Source organism: Talpa europaea (assembly GCF_964194135.1).
Source record: "Talpa europaea genome assembly, chromosome: 1".
Taxonomy (NCBI): Eukaryota; Metazoa; Chordata; class Mammalia; order Eulipotyphla; family Talpidae; genus Talpa; species Talpa europaea.
This window is the reverse complement of record NC_140073.1, coordinates 73020712-73043098: the sequence shown is the minus strand read 5'-3', so window position 1 is coordinate 73043098 and position 22387 is coordinate 73020712. Positions and strand designations below refer to the sequence as shown.

Sequence of the window (22387 nt, the reverse complement as noted above, 5' to 3'; positions counted from 1 at the left end):
TTTCAATTTACTGCATCATCAGCTACTTTTATGATAATATTTAATCTACTGAAACAAAACCAGCCTTAGAGGGGGAAAAGCAAACAACAACAACAAAGAGAAAGTTTATTTTTAGCAGATCCGCTAGCTCTCTTGTAAGGTGGTTAGTGAAAACCGAAACCTCACCTCTTCTTTTCTCTCTCTCTCTCTGTCTCTCTCTCTTCTATCTCTCTCTCTCTCCCCCCTATCTCTCTCCTTCCTTTTTTCCATTTATTTCTTCCCTCTTCTTTTACCCCCAGTGGCTGAGCTAATCAAGTTAAAGGTTCTATTTCACTAAGTATAGTTTCAAGTCCCAATAAGCAGAAGGCTCCATGAAAGGAACTATATACCTCCACAAAAAAAAAATTTATAGAGTGATGATAAGTGTAAATAGTCAACCATGGTCCAGATGTGCAGCAGCCTGAAATGAAAAGAAGACTAGTGAATACGCCATTTCATGAGGTCAAGTTTGGAGAATTTGGCTCAGATGCCCCAAGTGCCAGGCCACAATGGTAATAATGTCATTATTTACAAGTCTGGAAAATCAGGGAAGTAAGATAACAAAATGCCTCAAAATTTGGCATGCTCCTTCAGCTCAGGTACTTCCCACTTTTTACTCCAGACTTCATTGTTTTGGAGGTATCTCAGACGGGAGCAATACAAAGCTAGCCTAGTGTTCTGGGGCTTGTTTTAGTCTCTCTGTCCTCCGTCTGTTAAAACAGATTTCTTGGGAACTAAACACTCTAGTGAGAGCCAGAAGCCTATCCTATTGCCACGCAGAGGAAAACGTTCCTGAAAATCTCTGCCCTAAAGATGCAAACTCTACTGGAAGCTGAGCCAGGCACTGCTTCCAGTCCAAAGGTGAGCCCCTCCATCTGCTCCTGCCTTTTTACACTCCAGCCTGGATTAGGCAGCACAAAGGCACTTGAATGGGCCCCTTCCTGAGGCAGAAAACATATTGGAAGTTTTGCCTGCGACTTTAGTAGAAAACGACCCTTCCCGGGAGCGCTGTGCTGGTGGCTCCTTGTTTAGCAAAGTAGAAAATGTCACTGGAGCATGAGTCTTGGCAACAGCGTGAACATGCCCGCACATACCCTCTCCTCTCCTCTGTCGAGCAGCTGCTGCAGCTGCAAATCGCAAGGCAAGCTCAAGAGGATGAAAGAGGCCAACAAGCCCAAATCTACAGCGGCTAGGATCATGGCTGGTGCGGGAGAAAGTTCGAGTTGAGTTAGGATGTTTCCCCTGGAAATGAAGGGAAATTTCCTTTAAGCTCTGTAATTAGCTTGTTTGAAAGCCCTCGGATTCACCTCCCCACCCCAATTCTTACTATCATGAATTTTGCATTATTCTATGCACAATAATGCACATAAAATTAAATAAACAATCTAATTAATTTAATTAAAATTAAATATTAAACATATTGTGTATAAGGAACCTGCGCCTTTGATTTAATTGGGCAGGAGTACCCAAAGCAGTTTGGGTAACAGCAGAAAATAATTAAAAACAACAAGTACGTTCGCCTCTGGGTACAAGAAATAGTTGGGGGCCTCCTCTTGAGAAAGGTTTATTTAATTAAAATTAAACTAATCTTTGGAAAACATTTGATAAGCATTTCATAATACAAATCATAATCCAAAAAATGAGGCTCCGTCTGCCTCTCCACAATATAGGAAAATCATGTTAAATAATTTATCTGCTAGGAGTTACTCCTCCTTTACACACACACACATGCACACACATACACACACAGAGTCATTCAATAGACAGCATGTTTGCTAGGTTTAAATTCTAGGTAATACCTGATTCCGCTAGAATCAAAATAAACATGAACAAAGTGCATTAAATAATATATCCATAGCAAGAATTCAGGAGACTTTGCTTGATTTTGAACTAGGTGTGGATTTTCAGAACCAGCAAGTCCCCATCAGAAAACAGCTTTGTGAATTTATTTAAAAGGAAAATGCAAGTATTTGGGTGACTCACTATCCTGCCCGGAGCTAATGTAACCCCAAAATACAGAATGAGCTGGCACCTCCAGTCACCCTCTGATACATTTGATTTACAAGGTATCGCCATTATGCTTCATACCAGGAGAGGAAAACCATTTATATTCCAGCTTGTTTCTTCCGGTTGGTGTGACTGCCTCTGTGATTCACTTGCGGAGAGAGCATTAGCTAAGATTAGATACAGACCACAAAAGAAAGAGTCACCAGACCCAGGGCCTGACCTGTTAGAAGCCCCAGCTTCTTACCCAGCCAGGACCCATTTTGACACCTACCACTTTAGCTGGAATATCACCAGACCAACTCTGTGCCCTATTGCAAAGTTACTACACACATGCGTCTCAGCTGACAAGGGTCCACAGATATAATAATTCTGAGCCTGAATTGTGTAAATTCCAGTCATCCACCTTTTAACCATTCCAGTCCCCCAATGGAAGATCAAAGTTAGATGCTTCATTGCCTCAAATAATTCGCTGCAGGATATATACACTTCTATTTCAGCATATATAACAACATCGACTATCAGAGCAGTTAAAATATTTTCTTATATTCTAATGGATAAAGCAGTTATAGTCACCACAGAGATTTGCTGGGAGCATATAATAATGCATTTTGCTTTGTCTTCATAACCAAAGATTTTCTATATATATCCTGACACCAAATCATGTTCTTCTGTGGTCATATGTGTGCTAAAAATCATTGTTGTGGACAACGCATACCCATAGGTGTCATTCATATAAGAAAAATCGGAATCAAAGCTTAGCCCTGCATATACCAAGGTTATTTTGTAGTGTCTGTGCTGTGTAAAGAAAGCCACAACAATATACACTGTGTTATTTTATAAGCAGTAATTCATAATGGAAACTAATAATTATTCCTGCAATATCAAACATTCCCGAAAACATCCAGCTAAGCTTTTAACTGTTTCTCTGTTTGGTTCAACTTTTCTTTGATCAGAAGAACAAAGTACCTTTGGAGACTTCCAGTTGGGCCGAGAGACACGGAGATCCAAAGGGTGGCCTGCCTATTGCCAGGCTTAAATTAAAAAAAAAAAAAATCTGGAGACTTGGCAGAGCTAAGAAACATGCGAGTAAAAGATCCTAAAGTCATCTCCAGCTCTATTAACTCGTTCACATAATTATTGGAAAAGGGTGTTTAACCCTCTAGAAATTGCCCAATGAAGAGCCTGGTGCAGCCCTGGCTTCCTCCAGCCAGGACCACAGCTGCAGAAGGTCTCCCCTCTGCCATCCAGGGCTTGTCAATGGTGCCCTTCATTTGCATGTCAATCCTTTTACATGATTAATATGTATTTATTGACCAGGAGGCCTTCCCAACCTAGGACAAAGGGAGACAGGCAGAACCCTTTTACAGGGCAGCCATAACTTTCCTGGCAGGACTGACAATTGTGCACAGAAATAATTCTCTTCCACATAGGAAGTTCCCACCATTCAGACACACACCAAGTGATGGAAAGAAAACGTCTAACCTGCACTGAAAACTCCAGTGTACCTCCCCACCCTATTCCCTATAAAGTCACTGGTCTCTATTTCCTACCGCCTCAGCCAGAAAATATGACAGGCACTTGGAGGGGGTGGGGGCGGGGAAATGAAGCACAGTCTGAGAGTTTGGACATCCCTTGCTCATGAAGGCCTCTGAATCTAGAGACTGAGGCATGCCCAGGAGGTGAGACCTAAGGCACCCTGAGTTACCTAAGGAAGCAGACCTTCCTTCTCCCCAGTGAGGATCCAGAAATGAACTAAGCCGCATCCCACACAACCCATGATTTAGCTGCCATGAATCTTTTAACCTCTCAACGAAACAGAACATTTCCCAGATCGACATGTGCAATTGTATTTATGAAGCAGCAAACTCCCTTTTTAAAAAAGATCAGCCTTATAGCTGCCATTAGAAAGTCCTAGAAATTCTCTCCTCTTACATCCTTTCACTCTGCCCACACTGGAAAATAAATAATAGCTGAGATGGTCAAACAGTGGCATAACCTGCATTTTCACTCTGGCATCTGCCTCTTGGAATGTCAGAGATGAGATCCTAGATAAGTTCAGAAAAACTGTGTGAGGGATTATGACATGTTCGCCCTGATGCCAAGGTTATTGAGTCAAATCATCTGAGAGGGTTTTTTCATCTTTATCCCAGGTGTTTCTGGGACTCGGTTTGATGGTTGACTTCCCACCTCTGTGCATAATAAATTCTTGGCCCCACTGAGAGACTGGCAGCTCCCTGCTTAAGGATTCCCAAGAAAAAGTGCAAGGAGCCATCAGTTTTATAAGGACCTTTAACTGTACAAATTACGAAGTTTGAAGTAGTTCAAATGCTCAAATCCAACCACCACGTAAACCCCATAACCTCCTAGAAACACACACTCATATACTCACCACGGATCTTCCTAAGCTGAAGCTCTTCTTTCAGCTCAGAGGACAGCTCCAGAATTCTCCCCCAGGGTTCAACATCTCAGATTTTATAAAAAATAATCATTAGGGGTAAACTCATCTGATTTTAAAAGGGAATTCCGGGGTGTCAGTATGCCCTCACACCCTAGGAAGTCTGGGAGGCACTTTTTGGTACACTTTGCAGGAGGACTGGCATCACACACATCCGGGTACACCCCCCACCCATAGTCTAGTCTGGTCAAGGTGAGGGGAAGCAGTTAAATGATTACATTGCTGTTTGTTTCATTTCAACCAACTCTTATTTCACTAGGTCATTTTTACTTGAGCTCCTTTACTTGCATAGGCTTTACATAGAATAATCCCAGAAAGAGCCCTAGAATTCTAAGAATGTGAATTTCAAGGACTAGGCCCACAATGGTGAACTTACCACAAGTAACTCAACCTAAAATGGCCCTGGTAGGTTGTTTCAACTTCCTGTCCAATGTTTGTCCATAGAGAAACATGATGTTTAAAATAAAGAAGGCATTTTCCTTAGCCATAACTCTGAAGAACATTACCCCCTCCCCCAAAAAAAGACCGGGAATCATTTCAGTAATGCCCACTCCAAATGAATTCAAATGACACCCAGAATGCAAGGAGTAGCTCAATATCCCATCTCCAAATGCCACCATCCAAATCCAAAAGCATGCTTCTGAGAGCTATGTGACACTGCTCTGTACAATCACATTTCCCAGAAAAATCCATAAAAAATGCAGAGGGGTGTGTGTGTGTGTGTGTGTGTGTGTGTGTGTATCTCACAACTGAAAACAAATGCTATGAGGAGCACGGAATGTACTAAGAGCAAGTGAATATAATCACTATATTCTACAAATCAAATCTACTAACCTAAATGGCTTCTATGTGCTGGGGGTATGGAAGTAAATTTTTTTCCTGAAGTTTTTGACATGCTAACCTAAAGTAAATGCACCTAAATTCGACTTCATTTTCTATCTCATATATGTTCAACGAAGCTGGCCAACCAAAAATCTGTCCCTGAAGTATTCCCTCTGATGTTACTAAAGAGATGGACTCCACAGTGTTTACAATATTCCTAATACTCAGACACAGCCTTCAGGAAGCAAAGCTGAACCTCTGGGCTCCACTACACCAACATGGGCACTAGGAACATGAAAGGCACCCCACAGGTACCCACTTCCACCCATTGCAGGCACTTGGTTTGGGCCAGATTGGGCGTCTGAATCAGGACACAGTGGAAAATGTTTCCTTTGGGATTCACCATGATTAGAACCCAACCTCTGGTCACTAAACATCTTCTTTCAGATTTTCAAGTCATTGACCACCATCTCAGACATTTTTTGGGAAAAGAAAACAACCACCTTTAGAAATTTGAATGAAAGATTAACTGCTTTTCCAACACTTCAGCTCTCTTTGGCCCCTGCTCATCTAACCCCGCAGGCATTTGTCCTGAATGGGCACAAGGGCATCTTGGAATTTGCTTTCACATTAAAGTCACTGAGTCATCCATGGAAGCTGGCAACTGCTCCTGCAAGCAGCCTCCCACCTCCTTTCCCAACACAACACCCTTCAGCTAGGACCTCTCCCCCACCCAGTGAACCTCACCTTCCCTACTGCATCTGTAGGGTGGCTGCTCTCAAAGACCTGTTTAGGCCTTTGTGGTGAAAGAGTCATCATCTATTACAGGCAAAAGGGCAACTCTGTGGGCCTGACTCCCTTGTAAGCTACAGACACGTCACCAGCTCTGTAGTAAAGGAAGCTGCTTCATTTTCAAGTCCGGTCCATGTCGACACCCAAAGGCAATTCCTGACACTCATACTTGCATAAGATGTCTTCTTAAAAACAATAAATCCCTCTAAAACGAAAGCAGCGCTTCTGCTTTCCCTGCAACCGGTGAGCTGTCTGTGTAAGGTGAGGAAGAAGGGCTGGCTGTCCCTTCTAGTGAGCGCCCCCCACCCTAAACAATGGCTTTTGTGTTGGAGGGGTTTCTAAGGTGGGATAGCAGGAATGTGGAGAAGCCGCTGTGTTGGAGTTAATAACACAGTGTCACAAAGGAATTTAAGCCTGAACTCGGGAAATTCTCCTTCTAAAAGCTTATACCTTTCCCTCTTCAAACTTTCCTCCTCTGTCTCAGAAAAATGAGAACCCTGGGTCAATTTTCCCCCCAGAGGCTGTTTCACTTCCTTCCATCTGCCCCTTGTGAAATACCCAAGGCTCCTGATTATGGAGGAGACAGCGACCAGGGCACCAGGTGAGTTCTGTAGACCAAAGGTTCAAAAGTTCTGGACCCATTTCCAAAATAATCCTCTCTTTGCAGAGGGGATTGCCTGCGCTAGGGGATGCGCATTCTCAGGCACCAACACAAATCTGGTGAGACAGCTCTCACTACGGGCACAGCCTCTTGGTCAAGTCTGGAGCAGGGCACAAGAGCAGGTATAGGGTTGGAAAGGGAAGAGTGATGTACAGGGGTCTCCTGCTTCTCCTGCAATGCACCCCCAAATCCACTGGCTTCCTCAGCAAACAAGGATTAAAAGGGAGGTATGCAAGGAGAATAACCAGAATCTCCCAGGCACACATTGACACATCTCAGGGATCCTCAGGGGTAACGCTGGGCACCCCACCACTCCCACTTTCCCTAGTTCCAATCCCTCCAACTCTCAAGCCGGCAGGATCTTTTGCTAGATCTGAGCCCATGCAGCTGAGTGCTTGCAGGCAACAGCCCTGGCAGACTAGCGGCTCCAGGTAAGCCCACTGCAGGGGCTTTCCCCCAACGCCCTCTCACAGCCAAGTGAGCTTGTGAACAAGGAGACGGCTGAGGATCCGAGACAAGGAGCTTGCTTGCTCGATTTTTCCCAGGCCGTGTTTGCCATTTGCGGGAATAAATGAAGCATCGGTAATCTCCATAAAAGAGCTTTCACGCTTCATTCTCTGAAACTAAGTTGGGGCTTAGACTGAAAGGAAAAAAGGGACTTTTAATTTAAAGTAATGATCATCAGCACCGGAGTTCTAGAAGATCCTCCCAGACCAGGGGTCCCCACCCCACCCTGGGAATCGGGACTCGGGAGGGAGGGCCACCGAGCCAGTCTAGTCAGGCGGGTCTCGAATAGCGTGGATTGGTGGCCGAATGCAAGGGCAGGCAGGTCTCCTGGGACGGAGAGGGGGTGTCAGCGTGGGTTGTTGGGGGTGGGATGGAGGGGAGACAGTAGTACAAACTACTCTACCAGGGGAAATTGAGGGGTGGGGGAACCTGGGGAGGGAGAAGCCGCAAAGTGAGCAGTGAGTGTCACTGGAGGCCCAGGCCTTGCCAAGGCCACTTTTGGGGGCAAGTTTGGGGGCAACGCTGCTTCTTCCCGGGGCAAGAATCCAGCACGCTTCTCCCGGAAAGTCATCGGCAATGGTCCCCTTACCCCTGCTCAGCTCCAGCTTCTCTCACCAGGTGGCCGCGTCTGTTTGGGGTCCAAGTTTACACACAGGGCGCGCAGAGCACAGAGCTTCCTTTCCCAATCCCGCACACCTAGTTCCTGCTGCTCGCAACACCTCTCTCCCCAGAGGGAACTTCGTTAACTTTAGTGAATGAAAGTGGCGCGTGAGGGGAGGGGAGAGAAGAGAGGCCTTAGTCTTTCAATTCCCCTCTCCCAACACCCCCTGCCTCTCACTTCCATACAATCCCCCAAACAACAAACTTCTCACTGTGCACCCCCAATGGACACTCTGTGGACATTTTGCAGAATAGGTAAGAACCTGAGGCCTGAGAGCTTGAAACAGAGTTCAGCCCCCCTCTCCGGGCTACCCACTCCGGTTCCCGACAGAACTCCTGGCCTGCATCTGCTGAGGACAGAGCGCATGGACCGGACCGACCCCAAAGTCAGAGCTGACAAAGGTGACCGCCTGAGCTCAGTCTACAGGGGGAGGGGGCGCGGGAAATCCAGCAAAGCATAAAAGGGCACATTCTAGCCGGTGCCGCCGCGGGTCCCGGGTGCCTGAATGCGCCCTTCTGGAAGTTCTGCAGGCCCTGAGCAGGCACGGCCCAGAGAAGAGCAGAGTGAAGGCTAGTTGGCGCTGCCAGTTGGAAAGAAATTACAAGTCAACAGTGAACCGGAGTCGAGAAACCGCACTTGTGCCTAGGGAAGTGAATTGGTCAAATACCACCAGAAAAGACCGGGAGGGGGCCTGGGCAGAGGGCAAACGTCTGCGCCCTGAAGGTGGCTGCTTTGCTGGGGAGGGAGCAGCAGGGGCTGGAGTTTTTTCTCCGCTGCAAAAGCGTACCCCCTCAGAGGGGATTTCTGAGGGCGCTCACCTAGTCCTGGAATATTCAGTTGGTGGCCCTTCGTGGGCCAGGTCTGCCCCAGCCGCTCACAGAGGAGGCCGTGCAGGCTGCGGAGCCGGCGGGTCGAGCCAGGGTGCATTTATGTTTCCTTTGGAGCGTGTGTGCCCCAGCGCGCCTCATCCAAGCTTCGGAACAAGTTGAAGCAACACAAATAAAGTCAGGTCTCCGCAGCTTGGAGGCCCACCCCTCCCTCCTCCTTCCTGGTCTGACCTGGGACCGGGGCCACTCGGAACCACGGTTTGTGCAGCCAAGATTGCAAGCCAGGCACATTACTGCTAAGGGAAGGGCGCTCCCCCAGTGGCCAAGACTTGGGAGACCGGGAGTCAAGGGGAACGGGGTAAATGGAGATCATCGAGGGTCTGCGTGGCCGCCTCCAAGGTCAGCGCTAGTCCCCAGGCGTTGACCCCGGGGAGGGAGAGGGACATCTTGGGAGCGGTGGAGTGAGGTAGTCAGGGAAAGCAAACTTAGGAGCTGGGCCAGGCGACTGAGAAGAGAAAAGGCGGGTGGCCGAACAGGAACTCGGGCACATGTGCAGCCGTGGAGACGACTCTGAGCAATCAGAGAGGTTAGCCAAAGGAGGGCAGGCTCTGGAATGAAAATGAAATCCTTGAAACAGAGAGCAAGGAGGAGCCCAGAGGTGGGGAAACCCACTGACGACGACTGAAAGCAAAGCGCACCCAGCCTAGATACAAATCGAAACTGTGCAAGGAGCAGTTGTTTGAGAGAAGCCCTGAGGGGAGTTGGGGGGGAGGAGAGGAGAGGCTGGGCTGGGGGCCTGGACGCTGAGGGCTGTGCTTGCGGCATACCCCGCAGCCTGGCGCTGGGAAGTGGCCTGGGCAGCCTTTCCCTGCCCGTCCCCAAAGAGTGGCTAGGTCGGTCCTAAGCGCTGAGTGAGCAAAATTGGGGTTTTGCTGTCCCTGGAGGGAAGGCATGCCGGGGACACACTCATCTCCAGTTCCCCACTCGAGAATGGGGTTCTGGGTGATTGGGCCCCGCATCCTTAGCTGTGCTGACCGGAAGTGCATCTGCAAAACGCCCTCCACGGAGCCCTGAATGGGCTGGAGCGAGGCCAAAGTACTAGGCGCTGGATCTGGCAGCTGTTTCAGGGACCCAGCCTGAGCTCAGGTGGGAGATGAGGGTGTGAGGATAGAAGCTGCTGGTTGTGGTGAGAAGGGGACATCTTAATCTTAAGAACAGATTTCCAGGAAACCTGAGACCCCGGGTGGGGTGGAGTGGAGTTTGAGAGCAGGAATTTGGACCTGAGTTACTAAACTTGAGGGAGAAGTGGAGGGTGAGTGCGGAGGGCTGAAGGCTACTATTTAAGACTTCAGAAGCGCAAGGACAGCCCTAACCCACGTGGGCAGTACTCGCTTATTGAAGGGACTTGATGCTTCACCCATGTGAAAGCAAATCGTACTGGTATGTATTGATCCATAATTATCGCCAAAACTTTAAAGTAGTTTGTTATAACCTTGAAAAGGGGACCTTGGTCCTCACTTTTCTTATCTGTAAAATGGCCACATTATTCAACTCAAGAAAGTGTGAGGTTGAATGGTGTAAATTGTGTCAAATGACTAGCAATGTGCACTGTTGACCTTTTATAAATAGTGATTTAGATTTCTGCCACTGTCTCTTTCTGAACTGTCTCCACTGTGTCAGAGGGACAAGTCCTACGCTCTGGGGAGCAGAGGGAGGGCAGGAAGAGAACTGCCTATGGAGTTGCTGGGATTTGTTTTTGTTTTCTTCAGCATCTACATTGCCTTCAGGTTGGATGAGATCGATATGGTTAAAGCCACAGCTCACCAGCCTAAGAAGACCTCAAAACAGCAGGTTACTACCACATTCATTTTAATAGATGGCAGAACTGCCAGTTTTTTCTGCAGGAATTGGTTGATTTGGGGTCAGGGTCCTGGACACTCTGGAAGTGGATGTGACCAAATTTTAATACTCCTGGGACCTCTTTCCTTGGAAGACTCCTTCCATCTCACCCACAGGGGGGCTCCCTCCCCTCTTTGCTGTCAGTGCTATTCCTTGGCCACCTGCAGTCCAGGTTTTCAGGCCTGGAGGACAAATACATCCCAAACAGCACACCTCATCACTGGCGTGTGATTTCGTGGTTCAGGGTCTGGGAGGAACTCTGCTAGTCCCTGAAAGTGTGCTTGTGTTTATACCTCATCCCCTTGCACCACCACCAGCCCCCCTCCCCCAGAGTTGAGAAGAGGAGAGGAGAGGCTTACCACCTGCTTTACACAACCCCTTACCCCTACCCACCTTCTCCCTCACCCCACTCCCGGTTCACTCCTCCAAAAACCAAGTCAGGAGGCTTTGATTCCTATCCTGTCTTCTGGATAAGACTGTGTACTTGCAGTGTGAGCCCACAGCAAATCTCTGCCCTTCTACAGACTACCCGTAACCACAGTCTTCCACCTTCTGTGATCTGACATCGTCTCAAATATCCTCAAAGCAATCTGCTCCCATATCCGTGAAAGGCCCCACAGTTCCTATGGAGTGTGTGCACCTCTGCCCAGAAAGGCTGTCTAGAGGCAGATTCTAGGAGCGAATTGTAATGGCCCCTGGCTTACCACTCTCTGGAAATCTCTCTCTCTCTTTTTTTTTTTTTTAGATTTATTTATTTACCCTTACAAGAGCTGGGGTACAGGCCAGAGATTGGGGGTGGGGCGAGTGAGAGGATCCAGCAGAGACAGAGTGGGGAATAGAATAGGCAGATTGACTGAAATACACTGCTGAGGGGAGCAGCGGGGGAGACAGGAGAGGTCTGCCTCGCCATGTGGGTTTCTCCCTGGGATCCAACTTGTGCTGCAGAGGCTGCGGACTGCTTCATAGCGGTGCTTAACCCCTTGTGCCACCAGGGAATCCCTGAGAAATCTCTTTAGGAAGTTTGCCCCTCCTTCCCTGGGCCTCTTCCACCCCAAGAGTTAAATCTGCCAAGGTGCAGGGTACATGAGAGGGAGGGAGATGGCTACAGCAGCCACACCTTTGGGGCCAGAGACTTGGGGGCCCTGCTGACACCACTTGGTCTTCCTAGTTCCCTCCCACTCCACCTCCATTTCTCCTAGGTAGCCTGCATGGAAAGGAAGGGCAGGCGTGTTCTGGTCCTAATTGTGTAGCTTCCTTACACTGGCTAGGAGTGAAGCACACAGCATGGACATGCAGGTGTGTACTGGACACCAGTCATTATATTCCACCACCATGTATAAATACGTGCCCAATTTTTTAGGCAGGCAATGTCAATATGCTTGCTGGGATTCTCCTCTAAACATCGACCCCTTTATACGTGCACATATATCACATGTGTGTGCATGTATACACTTAGGCAGGTGAGTGCTTGTACACTTGAATGTGCAGAGGGTGTGTTTGTGTGCTGAGTGGTCTGTGCATCGACACTATTCATTCAATGGCACACTGGGAAGAACACTGGACCCCTGGGAAATGCAGGGTGTTGCTTCTCGCTGGATTTGTGCTTTAGAGTGAGGCATTCCCCCCCAGGACTCCCACCCCTCCTGCAAAATGATCCTTTTTTTATTAAAGAATCTCTAAGGACCCCCTCTCTAACAATGGGGCTGGTGGAAAGCCTGGCCTAATGCATTTGGGGAGGAGTAGGTACTGGAAGATTCCCGGGCTGCGTCTTTCCACAAATTACCACACATGAGTAATCTTCTCACCTGAGTTCAAAGTGGGGAAGAAGCGCTGGCGCTCTGGAGCAGGAGAGGAGGGATGGAGCGATACTCTGCTGCCTCCCCCAGATGGAGAGAACACCATCTCCAATTTGAACCCCTGGTGACAAACCCAGATTAAATGGACCCCAGGCTATATGAGGCAATAGTGGGAGAAAGAAGGGTACTGCTGCAGGACCTCCCTGACCCCCCACCCACCTGCTTCCTGTGTGTGCAAAATGGAAAGCAAGGAATGGGGGTTGCCTATATTACCAGAGGAAAGGCTTTTCTCCAACATGACTGGAAAAGCAAGACTGAGCACTGGGGGAACTGATGGCAGCCCCAGAGAACAGCGCAGACACCTTCACCCAGGGCAAGGAGCCTGACCTTGGCCTTCATCTCTAGTCGGTGAAGATTCACCCCTGCCTGTGCAGCTAGGCCTTTGTTACCCATGCATTGTAGGGGGTGGAGGCAAAGGAGTCTGGGGGAAAGTGGCCTCCCTGATATCACCTATGGAAGCATGGCCACAGGTGACAGAGCTATGGGTGCCAGGTAAGAGGCAGGCTAGCTGATCGTTCTTTCTCTGGGCAGCCTTACCTGGTTGGGTCCAGAGAACTGAGAACAAACACACACCCACAAATGCCAAACAACTGTTAGCACCCATACACCCAAAACACACACTTCTATCCCCTAAGTCTAAATAAATATAATTCAAATACCACCCCTAGACAAATGCCCACACACAGTACAACCCATAAAATTCAAGCTCCCAGAAACACAGAACAGCAGTCTACACACCCAAATAGCCCTGCTTTCATCCACCCTCATCTGCAGCCTCCTCTCCCCACCCTACTGAAGGAAAGGGAGTTTCCAGCAAGGAAACAGAGACCTTTGCCCTCAGAAAGAGCCAGGGATCAATACTGTTTAGACTCGGCTAGTGTGTATTTCCTCCTGGGCTGTGGAAGATTTAAGTTTATGGTTCAATCTAATCTTTAAAAAAAAAAAAAAGGTAGGAAATAAGGAAGTTGGGATATACACTCCAGTATTTATTTCGATGCAGCCCAGACTTTAATACACAGGCGGCTCACTAAGCCAGCCCCATAAATCAGAGAAATCAATGCCTGTTTATTATTATTATTACTTCCTTTTTTCAGCGGGGGGGGGGGGGGTGCAAGAAAGAAGACTAACCTAACCAGAGCCCTCCTCCCCTCTCCTCTGCCCCAATCAGGAAGAAGAAAAATGGAGATGGAAGAGGGAGAGAAGATAGGAAAGGCACACTTCAGGGTCTCTGCCAGATTCCTGAGGTAGACAGTTGTACCCAGCAAACGTGATATAGAGAAAGACACACAGCCAAGAGGAGGTATGACCAACTGTTCACATTCTCAGAGCTTCAGTTTCCTCCACTGAACAATGAAGAAAATTCTATTTGCCCATAGTAATTGGAAGATAAAGGAGATAATGGGCAAGAAATCAAATTACATAATAATGACACATCTATACACTGTACTAATACAATCATGGAGAGGGGCACCCCCTCCACCTCCTCCCCCAGGGTGACTGGGGAGATCACTTGCTTTGATTTCTTGGAAGAGGTAAGGAAGATCCTTAAGGAGAGGATGATTCCGTGGTTCCTGCTCGTGTTAGCTCCTGCCCCAGTCTCTACATCTTCTAGTCCTGAAGGACATAGGAACTCTAAGGTGCCCCCACAGGGCAGGGAGAAGGAAAGGTAGCACAATTTCCAGACACTCAAAATAGTCACTTTCTCTATAGAGCTGGGCATTTCCAGCATCACATCCAGACTTGGCTGGGACATTTCTTGATGTTCTAAACTGGCTGATGTGCCCTAGGTCTCAGAACCTATAGCCCAAAGATGTGGAAAGCTTGAAAATTTCAGGCTCTCCTTTTCACCAAAGGAAGTAAAAGATGTACTTCTAACTGCCAGAAAACATCTGTTCCAGAAAAGGGCCCATCTGATTAATTCCAACTCCACACATAAGAATTGAGCACCTCTCGTGCACAGAGGTTATTTCACACCCCCCAAGAAGGCATGAAGTGGATAGAAGGAAGAGATTTACTGCAATAAATTTGGGGACCCATGGCAATATTAAATGAGCTTTTCCCCTCCAGGCCACTAAACCCCAAATCTCCAAACCCTTGAGCAAGGACTTGGAGGGCTCCTTGGCTTCCTAAACTTGGAACCCAGCAATATCACTGGGCCCAAATCAGGGGGGAAGTTTTTCAAGCAAAAAGGCAGAATGACTGGTCATTCTTGCATCTCACAAAATCAATCGTGCAAAAACAACAGGAAAAAAAAAATCCAAGAGCACAGAAACAGTTTCCTTGTGTGTACAAACCCCACAAACATACCTGCAAACATTCCAGTGCGAAAAGACAAATGAACACATGGACACACTCTGTGAACTCAAACATCCAAGTGTGCATCTAATTACAAAGAAATGAACATCCAGTCACACCATCAATTCACATATGCAGGAATACACAAAACTGGGTAGGTACAGATACACCGATATCTGTTCATGACTCCATATACACACAAGTTAAAAGGGGCACCTACATATCTAACAATACAGGGAAGGGCCTAGGTATTATAGAAGAAAGAAGAGAAAGGAAGAGAGAAATACACCATTAGAAAAATCCTGGACAAAAGGGATTTGATGCCTTCTACGGAGGCACCTCTCCTTCCTCCTCATCCCTTAATGTGGGAGCCCCAGTCCCTGCCTGGGAAGGGTAGGATCTAGGTCAAGGGCAAAAGTCCAGACATTTTCCCTCTGGAAAGTCCAGGTGTCCTGAAGGTACTGGGGGCTTTTTTCTGCACCCTGCTGGGTCAGGAAGCAAGGCAGGCTTTGTTCCATTCTGAAAGGAACCCTGCTTAGTTTGGGGGTTGGTTGAAACAGGCATGTGCCCAGGCTGGGGCGCACAGCCATTCCAGCAGCTCCATGGAGCGGCTGCCGCTGGCTCTGCATGGCCTAGCATCCCTGCTTCCTTATCCCGGGCTGTGCAGGACCATGAGATCTGAGCCCCCAGGTTCCTTGTGCTGCAGGGATCAGCCACTTCACCAACAGCTTCGCTTCCCTAAACGAAGGCTGGTAGAGGGTAGGCGACAAGAGGACTGGCTGAGCGCCCCTCCATGGCTGGCCCCTCCATGGTAGTCCCTCACCTCTGCCCAGCCCTGGGAGGCCTTCTGCTTCTAGAAGAGAAAACCCCCCTTGAAAGCCTGTACCAGCAAAGAAAAAAAAAAAAATGAAAGAAAGAAAGAAAGGAAAAGAGCAAGCCTGAGCAAGCTTCAGGTTGAACCCAAGGAGGAGGCCCCATCGGGCTGACCAGGGTGCTGGGAGCAACTGACTGCCCAGGCAGTATTATGGCCTTTGCGCTTCTTTGAAGCAATCGGAGACCAGCAGTGTCCTGCCGCCAGGCCCTCCAGATCCAGACCATGCCCCAGTCTGGCAGCCTCCATCTGCCCACTCTCCCCCGGCCGTGGTATTCCTTGCGCGGTGATCGTGAGGTGCGGCCTGGCGCCCGGGGCTGCCGGGGCCGGGGTGCGCGCGGTGTGTGCAGGGGCGCCCGCTGCGTGCCCGGCGCTGGCGTCCCTGCCCGAGCCCGCAAAGAGAAGGGCCGCCAGTGGCTCGTGAGCACAGTGTACACTTTATTTCAGACTACAGGTTTCTGAACATAATAAAATCTTTGGCTTGTAGCGGCGGTTCAGTCTCGCAGTCTGTGGGGTCGTATTTGTCAACAAGTCTCCGCAAAAAACGAAAGGGGGGCAGGACAGACAGACCGACAGAAGGGGCTCCGGGGGTGAGGGAGAGGCGCAGGGCAGACACACGAGGAAGCAGACGCTCACGCACACAAAGAAAAGTCCCAGAGAAACAGGGGCCAGCGATGCGGGGCGGGAGGCACCGGAGAAGCCGTGACATTCAAAAGAAAAGGCAACGAAAACGAAACCGGGCCGGGGGGCGGCGTGGCGGAGGTGGGAGATAAAATAATTATAATAATTATAATAATTATAACAATAATAATAAAGGAGATTAATAAAAAGTCCAGCAAATAGAGATCGCTACACATATTTCTTTTCCTTACCTGAAATTAAATATATACAAGGTCGTATGCGGTTTGGCTAGATAGAGCTTTAAGGAGTTCGCAGCTGCGTCCCTTATACTGTGAACAGAGAATAGATCTTATTGGCAATAGCACCTGTCCGAGTCTTTTTCCCTTTTAAAAAATGTTTCGTTCAAACGTGACTCTCCATTCTGAGGAACGCTTTCTCTCTTTCTCTCTCTCTCTCTCTCTCTTTCTCTCTCTCTGCCCCGTGCGCCCCCCTCCTGGCGCGGGGTGTCCCCGGCGCGGGGCCGGCGGGGCGGCGCTGGCAGTGCCAGGAGGGGGCGCGGGCGCGGCGGCCGGAGCGCGCGGCCCCAGCGCGCGGCGGCTACTCGCTCTCGTCTTTGTCCTGCACCGTGGTGGTGGAGTGGTTGTACAGTCCCTGCGCCATGAGGTGCAGCGCCAGGCCGTTCTTGATGCCCGTGGCTTTCTTGATCTTGGCGCGCTTGTTCTGGAACCAGATCTTGATCTGGGACTCGTTGAGGCTGAGCTCCTGCGCCAGGGTCTGCCGCCGCTGCTCGGTGATGTAGCGGTTCGCCTGGAACTCCGCCTTGAGTCTCTGCAGCTGCTCGGCCGTGAACGCCGTCCGGGGCCGCTTGTCCTCCTTCTCGTTCTTCTTCTTCTTCAGTTTCCTGGTGCGCGGACCTGCAGCGGCGTGAGGGCCGGGTGGGGGTGGGGACAGAGGGCAGAGGGGAGGGGGAGAGGGCAGAGGAAGCCGTGAGAATGGCAGAGGCTGGCGGGGATCGTGCCCTTTGCTTTCCCCGCGCAAGCAGAGGCCCTGCTGCGCCCCGGTTCCCTCCAGCCCGCTAGCCCCTGGATCAATTCTGGGGTCGCCGGGTTTCCGTCTGGGGGGCCAGAAGAGCCATTGAGGAAAACTGATTGAGGTTTTCTGTGCACCCCACACCCCAGTTCAGGAAAGGAGACTCATTTGACAGGCTTAAATCACAGAGTGCGAGATGGGAGCTTCTTTGAAGCCCGGCAGGTCCTGTCCAAACTTGGAGGTCAGGGGCCTCTGCTGTCTTCATAGCTACGGATTAAAAAGGGGCTCAAGCGTGGAGCAGTGGAGACACGGGGGCAGGATAGCCCTGGGGGAACCCCAGCCTGCAAAAGAATCCTCCCTTCCAGAATTCAGCGACACCCAGGCACCTACAGTAAGACCCCCCCTCGGCTGGTAGCTATTGACCCCAGAAAACACGAGGACAGGGAGGGAGCTGAGAGGGTTGCCTGGTTCCAGAGGATCCTGCTTCTGCTCTACCTTTCCCTTTTTCTCTTTGGCCCTTCCTAGGGTCCCAGGGAGACCACCTCTTCTCTGAAGGGGAGAAAGGGCCTTCACCCAATTGCACACCTTACCCACATCACCCTGGCTCCGGGGTTTTCTGCTTTGCCCCTTGGATGGTACCAGCAAGAAAGAGGGGGCTCTCCCCGTTCCTCCACCCAGCTGCACAGGCAGGGGCTCCTGTATCTCTCTTTTGAACATATCAGCAGCAATTTCAGGATTGAAAACTCCTGCATAACAAAACCAAGCCAGATCTGCTTTCCCTGCCCACCTATGGAATTTGCAGGGGGACCACATCCCACCTCCCCCATCCATGAGCAAAATAGGAGCAGAAATAAAGGGGTAATCGCCACAAAAATCCAAGCTTTGTTTTTAAGGTAGGTATGGGAAGAAGCTACAGGAAACCTTCCCCAAAAAAGTCTCCTGGTCTGCGAAGAGGGTTGCTATGGAGCCCAGTTCTGGGGGGGGGGGGGGGGAGAGAGAGAGAGAGAGAGAGAGAGAGAGAGAGAGAAGGAAGCAGCAGGTAAAGGCTGCACAGCTATCAGCCTCCACTCCCAAGTCTTCTGGCATTTACTGACCAGGCCCTCTCTTCAGAGTCAAGTTAAGTCCCTGTCAGGCCTGTTTATCTCTAAGAGAGTCTGGAAAGAAGTGTGTTCACCAGTATCTCCAAGCCCAGCAACAGAGGGGCAAGGTGGGCAACTGGCTTGCCTGGGGTCACCATCTGTCCTGTGACAAAAGAGTCCAGGCCTAGCCAACCCAAGTGAGTCAGGTCTGATGTGAGGTTCATCTCCCTGAGCTGCCCAAACAGGAGAGTGACCTGTATACCCTGCTTCTCCAAGCCCAGGAAGAAGAAAAGCTGCCAGAACAAAGCCAAGGCCCACTACTGAGCAGGGTGCAGAGAGGGTTGGGAGACCGGATGGGGAGGCAGGAAGCCCTCGGTTTAGATTAGTAATTAGCTGAGAGGGCACAGAAGGCCAAGGAAATGTGCACATCCCCAGAAAGGCCGGGCCGTGCATCATTGTGAGTCCGAGGACGAGGACGTTGTTGGAGTGTTGTGAGTGTGCAGAGGCACGGACACTTTGTAATAAAATCGTAGCCTCCCGGCCAGCCAGAGCCGCAAAGCCTGACAGCTCAATCACTCTATCCATCAGGCAAGTCAATCAAAGCAGCTTTTCGGAGGTTCAGGAAGCCCGACGTGTCAATAACGGGGCTCGAGATGGTGGGGGCTGATATCGCGCATCGATCCACACCCGGCCGGCAGCGGCAGGGAGGCGAGAGGCCAGCGGGGAAGAGCGCTGCACAGCCACGCTGTGCCCGGCCTCCTGCCGCACTCGGGGGCCTGGAACCCCAATTGTGGACTAGAGCCACTGTCGCTCTTTCCGTGGCCCCCAAGATCCTCCTGGGTGCTGCCAGCTGGAGTGGTGGGCAGGCCTCAACCTCCTCTCCCGTGGCCTAGTGGCTGAGCGAGGGCAGGTCCCAGTCTCGGGGTCTCCAAGCGCGAGGGACGCGCAGGAAAAGGGCGAAGGAAAGTCGAGAAAAACTGGTCTGTGGCTGGCGGAAATTTGCTAAAGGGCAGATGTGCTTCAGGAATAAGTGCAAGAAGGCAGGGGTGCGCAGGGGAGGATCCGGGAACCGCCACGGAGAAGCTGCGGAGCGGACTGGCCCCCCGTAAGGCCTGAGGCCGCTTTCTGGCCGAGCCCGGCCTGTCTTTCCTCCTCCTGCCAGTGCCTGTCTGTCAGCTACAGAGAGAGGGGGTCAGACTCTCAGCGCCCCCTCCTCTGGCAATAGCCTTTTCCTGAATTCTACCCACCCGGGTCGCACACACTTTCTTTCCTATCGGCGTGGGGCAGAGGGAGGGACAGATACTTTACTCTCATCCCGTGCGTCCTCAAACCTATCTCCATGCCCATGAACTCTGCAGAAAACGCGAGATGGAGTGTGTGACTGTAAAAACACCAGGTGATGACTATTTCTCTGATCAAAGCCTTGCTCGATTTTGGCCTCGGCAGGACCAGGCTGGTGGCTGTCAGACCCTGATCACTAGGCCCACCTTCTCGCCAGCTCTAACACCCCTTTTTTCTCTGGACGAAAGATCAATGACTGGCGGTGTCTTGCCTAAGAATAATAAAGGTAAAACACAAAGACGACCCCAGGGGCTCGAAGTCCAAGACCGCGGGATCGAGACCCGAGCTTTTCGCGCCGGGAGCTGCAGCCACCCCAGCCGCCCGGGCCGAGGACGCAGAGCTGGGCGCGCGCCCGGCTGCAGCCGGGCCCGAGGGCGAGGCGGCGGGCGCCGGCGGGAGCAGGCGCGAGGGAGCGGCCCAGGCCAGGTCTGCTCTCCCCAGGACCGCGACTGAGAGTTTCGCTTGGGGGGGCGGCGGGGAGGGGGGGTCCGCCTGCGGGGCCAGGGGGCGCAGAGCAGCCCGGGGCTGGGTACTCACCGGAGGACGGGCGGTCCGAGTAGCGCGTGCAGTAGACCCAGGCGGGCCAGACCAGGGGCTGCTGCGAGTCAGTTTTGACCACGGGCCCGCCGTTGGCTGAGCCCATGAGCAGGATGGCCGGGTTGCTGTGCTCCGGGAACTTGGCGCCCTGCGCGCCCGGGCTCCCCGCGCCGCCGGCGCCGCCGCTGTCCGAAGCCTTGGCCGCCGCCGCCGCTGCTGCTGCTGCTGCTGCCGCCGCCACGGCCGCCGCCGCGGGGTTCCCAACTTTGGGCGCGCCCGCGCCGCCCGCGGAGGCCGGCTGGGAGCCGTCGGGTGGGCCACAGTTCGCGTCCGGGGCGCACAGCAGCGAGGCCGCGCCCGCCGCCCGCGCGCCCAGCGGGTGCCCCGGGTCTCTACCTGCGCCGGTCTGGCCTCGGTCGCGCTCGCCCCGGCCGCCCCCCGCGCCTGCTCCGGCCGCCGCGGCCACCAGGAGCTGCGGCGGCGGCTGCTCCTTTTTGCAGCCGAAGTCCGGCCTCAGGATGTTGTCGATGAAAAAGTTGGTGGTGCGGTGCAGCTGGGCCGCGGGCGGCGGCTGCTGAGCAGGCGCCGCGAGATGCTGCGGCGCCGGCGGGGGCGGGGGGCGCGGGGGGAGGTGCGGGTGGAGGGCCAGGGGCGGCAGGCAGGGCGCCGCGGGCGGCGAGGGGGGCGCGGGCTGCGGGGACGCCGGCGCGCTCTCTCCATCCGTGCCGCTGCTGCCGCTGGCGCCGGGGCTGGGGCTCACGCCCAGGCTGCCCGGGGCCGCCGCCGCGCCGAGGCCCGAGTCGCGCTGACTTTTAGGCTCCGGCTGCCGCTCTTCCATGCTCGGCCGCCCCGCCGCCCCGGCCGCGCGGGCCCCCGCCCCCCCGCCGCGCTCCCCACCCCACTTTGCCAGTGGCCCGTGGGGGTGCGCGGAGGAAGGAGGCCGCCGAAGCCCGGCGAAGGCGCGGGGCGGGCGCAGCAAGAAGCCCCGGCGCCCGGCCCGGATCGCTCGCCTTCTCGAGCAGCTGGACCGCGCGCTCTCGCCCTCTCTCGCTAATTTGTAGACATCCAGATATGGAGACACCCGGCTATTTCTTTTTTCTTTCTGCCACCGGATTCAACGATTTGTTTGAAATGGGGAATAAGCCACGGCCAAAAAGGGTTTTAAAAAGAAAAGAAAAAAGAAAGCAAAGGAAAGGAAAAAAGAAAGCAAGAAAAAAAAAAAAAGAAAAAGCTCCAAGAATTTTTTTTTTCTTAAAGGGAAAAAATAGTCTTTAGAGTCTAGCCATCTTCCTGGGCAGTCGTGAGGGGTTTGACTTCCCCGAGTGTCACGCTCAGCTGTGCCCAGAGCGCGAGGCTGGCAGCGCCTTTAATCGCCTTTGCTTTTTTTGCAGGGAGAGCGCGTCTTCGCCAGCGCCGGGGCTGCCTTTTTTTTTTTTTTTTTTTTTTTTTTTCAAATCTCTGACAGCTCGGATCTTTGCACAAACTCTCTCGCTTAAAAAAAAAATCACCCAGGCACACTTTTTGCCTTCAAACCGGAAGCACGTGAGTCAGGGCCGCACGTGTGCGGGACCAATGGCGAACCAGGGCCCGCGCTGACACCCCGGCCTGGGCCCAATGGGCGCGCGCGGGCCTCTGCGGATAAATAATCCGGGGGCGGCGGCCTGGGGCGGAGAGGGGGCGCCGCGGCTCCGGCCCCGCGCGTCCGGCCCGCCCTCCCGCGGCCGCGCCCGAGCCCCTCCCCCTCTCTCAGGCCAGGACCGAGGAAGGGGCAAAGGAGACCTGAGCTGGGTGGATTTAGGGGTGTAGGCAAATAGAGAAGCAACTCCATAAACAACTTGTTAGAGAAATGCAGGATTATGGGTGCGTGCGTGCCGGGCGCAGGGTCAGGAGGCTGGGGCCTCGGTCCTTTTGCACCCCCAAGTCTAGGAAACTCAGCCTTTTAAATTCATATTCTCTCTCTCTCCCTCGCTCGCACCCCCCCCCCGTCTCTCCCCTCCCCCCATTTCTCTTGGCCTCTTTCTTGCTGTTGCGAAGGGTGAGAGGTGGTTATCACCGTCCGTGCGCGCGCGCTTGGGTAGTGCAGGGGCAGCAGTGAGACCGGGAGAGTCG

The 22387-nt window shown here is 52.0% G+C and overlaps 1 protein-coding gene across 1 annotated transcript; it reads right to left on the bottom strand.

Moving 5' to 3' along the window:
* Positions 1 to 16889: 16889 nt before the first annotated feature.
* EN1 (engrailed homeobox 1) lies at positions 16890 to 21756 on the bottom strand (the record flags this gene model as incomplete). The annotated part of the gene is made up of 2 exons (XM_084238549.1): positions 20279 to 21756; positions 16890 to 17206 (listed from the first exon to the last, which is right to left on the bottom strand). The coding sequence occupies exons 1-2, from the start codon at positions 21114 to 21116 to the stop codon at positions 16890 to 16892; spliced, it is 1155 nt and encodes a 384-aa protein (XP_084094675.1). The 5' UTR covers positions 21117 to 21756.
* Between the last annotated feature and the right edge of the window lie 631 nt (positions 21757 to 22387).